The sequence below is a fragment of the Syngnathus scovelli genome, chromosome 8 (genome assembly GCF_024217435.2).
Source record: "Syngnathus scovelli strain Florida chromosome 8, RoL_Ssco_1.2, whole genome shotgun sequence".
In the NCBI taxonomy this organism is placed as follows: Eukaryota; Metazoa; Chordata; class Actinopteri; order Syngnathiformes; family Syngnathidae; genus Syngnathus; species Syngnathus scovelli.
The window spans coordinates 11,289,255-11,299,048 of record NC_090854.1 but is presented as its reverse complement, the minus strand read 5'-3'; the positions used below and the strand labels follow the sequence as shown (position 1 = coordinate 11,299,048).

Below are 9,794 nucleotides of genomic sequence, written 5' to 3'. Positions count from 1 at the left end.
GGTTTATTATAATTCATTCATTTTGTTCCAAAGTTTCAACTAAATCTCTGCTTGTATACTCAGCGGACGTTGCTTGGCAACAGACGCTGAGATACCTGGAGATGAAAATGAAACATTGCTCTTGTATGCAGAAACTGGGTGAGTGTTGTAGTTTTCAAAGCTGAGTAAGGGGACTTCATGTTGGCTACTGTCATTATTGGGGGGGAAAAAAAGGTAGGCACTAAAGGTAAGGGGAAAAAAAGTCACAAAAGTTGCAATTCAATATGTATTGTCTTTTTGTTTTTTTATTATTGTCCAGGTGTACCTAATGAAGCGTCTCTTTCCTGACCCAATTTACACAAAAGCTAAAAAAAACAAAGTTTTAATGTGATGGAATGTCAACAAAAGAAGAAGAGATGTCAATTCAACAGAGTGATTGAGCGTTTCAAAAAGGCGAGTGTCTGGCCACTTTGGTACTAAACTCATTTTTCTTTTTAAGGCGGCCACTCTCAATTTTTGGGGTTCAAAGACCTCAAATTGTAATGCCAATAGCCGCATAAGTATAGAAACGGTGAGTAGAGGTTGCGAAACTGAAATCAAGTATAATAAAAACATTTAACGAGTTATTTTTATCTGTACAAAATTGCGTTATGGTTTCCAAGTGATGCTTCTTATTATTTTTTTTCTTGTAATTAATCCGCCCAGAGTGATGTAATGTATTGATCCTACCCTGGTATCCGACTATCAGTAAATGGAAGGTTTGGCAACCATCTCGGCTCTAGCTGACATCACAGTATGAGAGCGATGAGACAGCACAAACAGGCTGGACTCGAGGAAGTGTTTCAGTCTTGCAATCTCACGCCGAGCCAAGCTTGCCTCCATCACCATGGAGGACACAGGAGGCTCTAAGCTCATTCAAAATCTGACGTTGAGTGTCGGCACAGTTTCCAAAGTGATTTCTTTGACGCCTACTTTCCAGCATGTCACCTGGATTCAACAGAACATCTGCAAGAAGGAGTGTTGCTTCTTCTTTGAAAAGGATGCCAGGTAGGGAGACTTATGTTTTCTTTACAGACGATCTTGTCCAGTGGTGGCGACTCGTATCTAAAAAAACTCACACGTCAGGTCACTTATATCTCTTTTTAGTCTTTGTTCTTCGGCTCAACAAAGAGAGAACGTGTGCATGTGCGGCTACACCAAAAGCGAGCATGTGGCCGACGCCATTCGGACAGAAGACACGGGCGATGGCACCTGGGACCCGCACGTGCACGTCCGTGAAGTACCTACAGATGCTTTCGGGGACATCAGCTTTGGTGGTTTGAGACAGACGACGACCAAGGTTAAAAAAAAAAAAAGCGTTTTGCAGGCCTCAACAATGCCATGTATGTTCTTAAAACTGTGTTGGTCTTTCTTCATTCTTAGTATGCTCGAGTGTCCACAGAGACCAGTCCTGAGGTGCTATACCAGCTAATGACTGAGCAGTGGAAAGTATCTCCACCCAACCTACTCATCTCGGTCACCGGGGGAGCCAAGAATTTCTACCTGAAGACCCGGCTGAAGAACATCTTCCAAAGAGGTCTCATCAAAGTGGCCCAGACAACAGGTACTGGAACGCAACTGTAGGAATAAACACTAAGGCTTGATTTACACCACACGGTTCAAGTGACGCCAGTACCGATTTTTCTCCTCCTCCGCATGGAATCGAGTATCTTCAGATTACAATCTGACCTTGATCTTATGAAGATAAAAATAGAATCTGACTCAGGACATTGTGACTGCAGTGTAAGAAGGAGAAATGTCATCACAGTCCGTTGATAGTGATGCCGTAAGAATGTTGCGAACTTTGTAACGTCGCTAAAAGCTACGCTAATGCTTTTGCTCAGGTGCGTGGATCATCACAGGTGGAACCAACACTGGTGTCATGAAGCATGTGGGGCAGGCTGTGAGGGATTACTCCCTTAGTAGCTCCATGCAAGGCCAGATTGTGACCATTGGCCTGGCAACATGGGGAGTCATTCATAACAAAGAAGTCTTGGTGAATTCCCAGGTACGTTGGACACAATTTTGTGATTTCCAGTCATTATCTACAAAATGGGATCACCCGTGTTGTCTTCAGGGATGTTTCCCGGCTCATTACCCGATGGACGTCAAGGGTAGACTGCCTTGCCTTGACAACAACCACACTCACTTCCTGTTGGTGGACGACGGCACTTATGGCCGCTACGGCGTCGAGATCAATCTGAGGAGTCGTCTCGAGAAATTCATCTCTGAAAAGACTCTTGGAAACAAAGGTGAAAGAAATAATGCTGTAACACACCATTAGACACACTCAGTTTTTTTTCTTTTCCTTTTCTCATATTTCTAGCTGTTGGAGTGACCATCCCTGTGGTCTTAGTGGTTTTGGATGGAGGAGCAGGCACTCTCAATGTGAGGTCTCTCTTGTGTCTTTATCCTCATCACTTCTTGACTTCTGAGTGATCCGTTTTCTCTCAGACCATCTACACAGCCATGCTCAACGGCACGCCGTGCGTGGTGTTGGAGGGTTCCGGGAGAATGGCCGACGTGATCGCCCATGCGGCGGGGCTACCCGTCAACCAGGTCACCATCAGCCTCATTCACCGTCTGCTCAAGAAATTCCTCAGCCTGGAGTACGACAACTTCACTGACCTCAGTATCATCGAGTGGACTAAGAAGGTATAAGAACACAATCGCCTTCTCGTCGTCTTGCGTTTATGCATCCGCTTGCCTTTCCAGATTCAGGACATCATCAGGATGTCTCACCTGCTGACGGTGTTCAGAGGAGGTGGAGACAGTCACGGAGACGTGGATGTGGCCATCCTCCAAGCACTCTTTAAAGGTGAGCTTGTACTTTGAATGCTTTTAGAGGGTTCCATATCCCTTTCCATCTCTGATCTCCATTGATATCACTCAAACAATTTCCTGGCAAACGATTTCCTGGCAGATTTCCTGCTGACTTAGCTAGAGAGGATCTTCTGCCACAGTGTACTTCTGAGCAATTTACTGGCACCAGAAACCTCATTAAGAAAACCTCCAAGGAGAGCATATCTACTATGTTGCACCAATTAGACCGTTAATGGGGCTGAGATGGGGCTACCAAAATGGGACCGGTTGAATAACAGTGTCGGTGAAGTTTGCGGGCATTTTTAATCGTAAATAATACATGCTATATAATATAAATAGTTCTCTGTATCAAATAGAAAATAAATCAGTTTTTATTCATTGGTAATTGGTGCACTTCTCAGCTTCAAGGGTCAGCGCATCACAAGTAGTGGACGGGTGGCGGAGGCAGCTGGAACTGGCTATAGTATGGAACAGAGTGGACATAGCCACCACTGAGATCTTCACCGACGAGAGTCAATGGAAGGTGAGTCAGCGCTAGCAAAGAGGCCGTGCAGAACATTTATTTCAAACTCTCTCCAATTTCACTGCACATTTGTTGACTTAGCTGAAGTTGAGCCCGATTGGCAGTTTGGGTATTAAGTGGCATTTTTCACGTTTTGTTCCCATCCTGCAGTCCAGTGATCTTCACTGGGCCATGTTCTCAGCCCTGGTGGGCAACAAGCCTCGGTTTGTGAGCCTCTTGCTGGAGAACGGCGTGAGTTTGAGGGAGTTCCTACAGAGCGAAGACACTCTGTGCGAACTTTACAAGCAGCTGCCCAACTGTTTCTTCCTGCGTAAATTGGCAAAGCGCGTCCACGCCTCCTGCTACCGGAGGAGGAAAGTGTTCGCCGTCAGGAACCGCGTGCACTCTTCGCAGACTGAGGGCATCGCCTTGAATCACGTGTCGGATGAAGTGCGCCACCTACTGGGGAATTTTACCCAACCTATCTACCCGCCACCCGCAACCATGTACCACTTTAACATGGAGGACGCGACATCGGTGAGATATGACATTATAGATACCGAGTTAGCATCAATATCAGATCGATACTGACAAAACTGGATTGATAGAATAGTTTCAGTTTGGTTCTTATACGCACCTGCAGTTTTGTCAAACAGCCAGGTTCCCAAATTCGCCGCTTCTGTCTCAGTGCCAAGCAGTCACAGTTTTCTCACACAAAGTCAGTCCGGCAAAAAACATTGCTTAATCTCTTCCACTGTCTTTCTAGCTGTCGAGAAGCCTGTCGGGTTCCCAAGCTCCGCTCAGAGTGGACCTTGCTGAGGCCCAGAGAGACCCAGCCAGAGACCTTTTTCTTTGGGCTGTCGTCCAGAAAAATAAAGAGCTGTCTGAAATCACCTGGGAACAGGTAAGCGAGTTGAAAGTTGGAAAATAAGAGTGATCCCTACAGTAGTGTGTTAATTCGGTGTATTCTGATTGGGACAGTGTACAGACTGTGTGTCCGCCGCTCTGGCCGCCTGCAAGATCCTGAGGAAAATGGCCGAGGAGGGTAGCGATGCAGACGAGGCCGCCAATATGCAAGAGCTAGCTGATCACTTTGAGATGCACGCCATCGGTATGACATCACGCACTGAGAACAACAATGTCTAGAGATTATTAAATGGTGTGTGTCTGTAGGTGTGTTCACCAAGTGTTACAGCGAGAGTGAGGAGCGGGCTAAGAAGCTCCTGGTTCGTGTGTCACCATTTTGGGGGAAGACCACGTGCCTGAGGCTAGCGCTGGAGGCTAACTGTAAAAGCTTTGTGGCGCTGTCAGGTGTCCAGGTACAGCCAAGTATAAAGTACTTGAAAGCAATATTTGTGTAAAATTACAAATACATTAACAGAAAAATGACTTTAGGAAAGGTTTTGTTTTATTTACTGAATTCATTTCACTGATGTAGTTTAAGATCTGCGCGTTAACAAACAAAGTTAGCTAGCAATTATTAGCCTGCAGGAGAAGATGCAACAACTGTAATGCTAATGATAGAAATTAGAGACTAAAACAAAGTGCATAACAAATTGTGCATCCATTTCCGTTCTCCATTAGGCCCTCCTGACTGAGATCTGGTGTGGAGAACTTTCAGTGGACAATCCAGTGTGGAGAGTGACAATCTGCATGATTTTCTTTCCGCTTATCTACACTGGCTTCCTGACTTACAGGTGATTGTCCAGCATAGCAGCGTCAGGAATTACGCTCGCTGCGGCGACATTATTGGACGGCCGTTCGGATAGTTATCAATTATGGATTTTGTTATGGACCAAATCCTTTACATTTCATATTCTTATTAGACCCGATGAGCTAATCCAGAAGCAAAATAAGAATTGTGAGGATATCAAGACGGTGGCGAGCGTCACGGGAAGTGTGCACCGAACTAAAGCTAAGAGTCCGTGAGTAGACATTGATGTATAAAATCCATAACTGGATACTATTAAAATGCATAATGACAATGCCTCCATTATGTTAACCCCAATAGTGATCTCCCAACCATGAAGTCTCTGAACTGCTGGTCCAGGCTGACTTGCCTCTACAGCTCGCCGCAGGTCAAGTTCTACTGGAATATCGTGTCCTACTTTGCCTTCCTCTTCCTTTTTGCCATTGTGCTGATGATGGACTTTCAGACCACGCCCTCGCCGGCGGAGATTCTGCTGTATGTGTGGCTCTTCTCTGTGGTGAGCGAGGAAGTCCGGCAGGTAAAAATCCACACGCATGTTATTAACTGGACATGTTCTGAGTAACACTTTAACATTCATAATTTTTTATTTTTTTTATTTTTGTCTTTTTGACCTCAGTTAATTTATGACCCAGATGGCTTTGGGTTCCACAAAAAAGCCAGGATGTACTTTCGAGAGCTTTGGAATATTTTGGATGTTCTGTCCATTATCCTCTTCATCATCGGCCTTGTCTTTAGGTGAGCTACAGCATCCTTCCAGACAAGCTCCCAGGTCATTACGGAATTTCATCATCCGTTGTCTTCCTCAAGGCTGACGACCAAGCTGTTCTACGCAGGCAAGATCGTCCTCTGCATCGACTTTGTTGTCTTCTGCTTGCGTCTCATGGCCATCTTCAGCATCAGTCGGACGCTTGGCCCTAAGATCATTATTGTCAGGAGGATGGTAAGAGGATCCTGATAGGGCGTATTCAAAAATAGCAATAATATAATATTCATGATCATATTTATTTTTTAGATGATGGACATGTTCTTTTTCATGTTCCTGCTGAGTATCTGGGTGGTGGCGTACGGGGTAGCCAAACAGGGCATCCTTATCCACAATGACAATCGACTGCAGTGGATTCTCCGGGGCGCCGTATACGAGCCCTACCTCATCATATTCGGCAACGTCCCCACCAACGTGGATTGTGAGCAAAATGAAATTAAAAGTATTTTGACGGCATCAGTGAACCAAGAGATTTCCCCATTTCAGATTCCGAATTTAACTTGGACTCCTGCAGCATGAACGGCAGCGACCCCTTGAAACCCAAATGTCCCGTGCTGAATGAGAACCAAACCCCGGCCTTCCCCGAGTGGCTCACCATCATCATGCTGTGCGTCTACCTCCTCTTCGCCAACATACTTCTGCTCAACCTACTGATCGCCATCTTCAAGTCAGTCTTCCCTCCTCTTAATTGGCTCGCCCGTGTTTTTGAAATTAACACCAACTCTTGCTCGCTGCTGCAGCTTCACATTCCAGGAAGTGCAAGACAACACAGACCGTATATGGAAGTTCCAAAGATACGAGCTCATTAAGGAGTACCACAGCCGCCCCGCTGCCCCTCCTCCCTTCATCATCCTCAGTCACCTTTCCATCTTCATCAGGAATGTGGTTCTTTGGAGGCCGCCACTTAAATCACGAAAATTCAGTGAGTAGGATTCCACACGTTATTGTGTCGTTTTTAATTCCACCTCAAATAGGTTAGTTAAAGTTAATTATTGCTGATTACAATCCTGTCTTGTGTAGCTAGGATGTAGCCTGCATGCTAACTATACCACGCTATGATTCAGAATCTGCCAAAATCTTTTCTCATCCAGGGACTGAGCTTCCTCACATTGAAGAGGAGGAGCTTCTGTCATGGGAGGCCCTGATGAAGGACAGATACCTGCTGTCCACCCAGCAACAGCAGAGTCAGACGATGGAACGATGCATCGTGGACACGGTGCAAAAGTACGAACCTCGGCAATACCAAAATCAATTCATCTAGTCTCTACAGTTATGCACATGTTACTTGGCTGTCTCTATTTTTTTAAATAATATATCATACTGGTTGCTAACCAATTCAAGGCCAAAAAAAACATTCACATTACTAAAAATTGACAAGCTGTTGTGGTCAAGGCTCATGAATAACGTTTAAAATGGAGAGCTGTTTTTAAAATATATATATGTGTCCTCATGTTTTCGCTTTTGTTCTCCAGGGTCAACGCTATAACAGATCGGCTAGAGCGGGAAGAGGAGATAAGCTCTGCCATCTTGATTAAGCGTCTGGCCCGACTGGAGGAGCAGGTCGCGACCTGATCTTTGCACAATTAAACACGCAAGACACAGTATGTCCGTCTCGAGGATGATACACTGAATACTACCTGCAGGTTGTCCACTCAGTTAAAGGCCTGCAGTGGATCATGGAGAGTCTGAAGTCCAAGGGTCTCGCTGGGAAAGAGGAGCAACCACTCCGTCCGCTACCAGATTTCTTACTTTCTCAATCCATTCCATATCATTGATGTCCATTCATTCTCCTTCTGTTTTCCTTCAGCGGTCCCTTCAACTGTAAAGGAATCTTCCGAGACCTTGGATTGCGTCGACGAGACAGACGGCTTCCATGTCAAAGCCCGACAGTTCCACTATCCAAATAGCAAAGTCACCCGCTTTCCCGTACCCGAGGAGAAGGTGCCGTGGGAGGTAGTCAACGTTTTACATTTCCACCAGATGCTCCACACTGCACCGATTCCAATTTTACTCACTCACTCTGTTTTTTAGGTCAGCTTCAGCTCATACGCGCCTTCATATTTTAGCTCAGAGGACAACACGGATGGGTATGTTTCATGTTATTACACTTGACCCATTATGAATATATCAAATTATAATTTACAGATTCCAAATTCATCCTTTGTGATATTTTTAGCCAGATGCTACATTGTCACTTTTATTGACATTTAATGTTATGCTTATTTTTCACATTTGTGTGACACGTAATAATGAGTTACACAAGAGGCGCAGTGATTGTTTTTTAACTTTACAGTCTACATGTCACTTGAAATTGCCCGTGCAGTCAATATAGTGTAGCTTTTATGATTTTTAGTTCTTTATTTGTAGTATGTCTTAAACTAGCATCACTGTTTTTAAAGGTTCTACAAGAGTTGACTTGACCAGCAAGATGTTTAACTACAATATGTTAATTTCTTAACAGATCAGATGCTGAAGTCTTGGAAAATTTCAGGTATGATGTGATAAATGAATGGATGAATAAGTGCCGATCGATGGCAACATCTTGATATCACGTATTGACGCTAGAAACCCTGGAGGGAGGACGGGTATCAGAGGTCAGGGTTCACTCAGTCATCTGGGTCCAAATCTGCACGTAGACCTCGTGATTACACGGTGGGTCCATTACAAGCAAAATAACGAGACTGTGTTCTTGATTTCCCGCAAATAATAATCAGAGGGATTCATATTGTTTTTTCTAGCTTGCGGGACAGCGGCCGCTCCGTTTTGGAGTTTCTAGCAGTTGAAGACAAGCAGAAAAAGATGGTCCTACCAGGGGTGAATAGAGCTATGCTGTGCTTTTTAACCTCAGAGTAGGTCACGTGACATTTAGGTGACGCACCGCAATTGATGTATCCGCAGGGACCACTTGAATCTGCGGAACGTCTGCCGTCGGCTCTGTTGAGAACCATGGGCAACTGCTTGTATGAAAAATTACATGAAAAAATATTAGAGGGAATACTGGTAAGTCGGTTTTGACTGGTCGACTAGCGTCTTATTATTTTACTCTTCTTCCTTCTCCTTTGTCACCATTTCAGGTGTTTCAAGGATACGTGGACGACGTCAGGAACACAGATAATGCCTGGGTGGAAACCACGGTATTCAACATTCATCTGGACTCAAGTGAGGATTCGGAGGAAATCGTCAACATGGTGAGGGAAAACATTTTGACATGGTATACAGGCAACTCATAACCTGACCCATTCTGATTTTTTTTTTTTACCCCAGTCGTGCAGTCGCGGCTCTCTGCGGTGGGAGGAGGTGAGCTGCAAAAATGGACTTTGCTCAGACCAAAGCGACACTCTGAGGCGAGTCGCTATGCTGCATAACAGGGATTCATAACTCTGGTGGAGCTATCCATGTCACTTCAAGGTTGCACTGAAGCCATATCATCACACACTGCTCAAGTGTCATGCAACCTCAGTGAAAGCATGCACAATCTTTCTTTCATTTAGGTGTCAGTGTTACTGCTCTATGTTGCTGTTACTTGAACTGTAAATGCTCACCATAACATGCATCTTTTTGATAATCCTCTTGGACCATAATAAGCCACATGTATACTTGAAAATGCACATCAATAAATACATAGTAAAAGGAAAACACAATCATCTCCATATGAACCTCTGCAAAGACTACTTGAATGTTTACTTGAATGTTTACTTGTATGTTCCTGCTGTCAAGGAATTTCTATGTTGGGTTTATTAAGGAATTATAATTTTTATTTAGAAAAAAATACTTATATACCTAATGCAAACAAAATAAATAAAGCTTTTTTTGCGGAAATGATTTGTCACCTTCCTTTCCAGGGACTCACAAATGCTACTTACCATACGCATCATAATCTTATTTCAGTTTGATTCCAGTGGCCCTGTAGTGAGCATAAGTGGTTGGGAAATTCTTTATTAATTATTTGTATTCAAATTAAAGTACCCCACATATCA

General features: G+C 44.3%; 1 protein-coding gene across 1 annotated transcript; it reads left to right on the top strand.

Annotated features, from left to right (window-relative positions):
* Nucleotides 1–824: 824 nt before the first annotated feature.
* trpm2 (transient receptor potential cation channel, subfamily M, member 2) lies at nucleotides 825–9,620 on the top strand. The gene is made up of 32 exons (XM_049727263.2): nucleotides 825–1,026; nucleotides 1,126–1,318; nucleotides 1,402–1,582; nucleotides 1,863–2,026; nucleotides 2,096–2,270; nucleotides 2,345–2,406; nucleotides 2,473–2,673; nucleotides 2,734–2,836; nucleotides 3,243–3,364; nucleotides 3,515–3,880; nucleotides 4,110–4,247; nucleotides 4,325–4,454; nucleotides 4,517–4,662; nucleotides 4,928–5,040; nucleotides 5,170–5,268; nucleotides 5,355–5,571; nucleotides 5,671–5,789; nucleotides 5,862–5,994; nucleotides 6,067–6,238; nucleotides 6,304–6,484; nucleotides 6,558–6,739; nucleotides 6,909–7,041; nucleotides 7,290–7,377; nucleotides 7,461–7,545; nucleotides 7,625–7,770; nucleotides 7,849–7,904; nucleotides 8,279–8,308; nucleotides 8,383–8,469; nucleotides 8,556–8,631; nucleotides 8,716–8,817; nucleotides 8,892–9,005; nucleotides 9,082–9,620. Exons 1-32 carry the CDS (start codon nucleotides 866–868, stop codon nucleotides 9,193–9,195), a joined length of 4,389 nt encoding a protein of 1,462 aa, XP_049583220.1. The 5' UTR covers nucleotides 825–865; the 3' UTR covers nucleotides 9,196–9,620.
* Nucleotides 9,621–9,794: the final 174 nt, after the last annotated feature.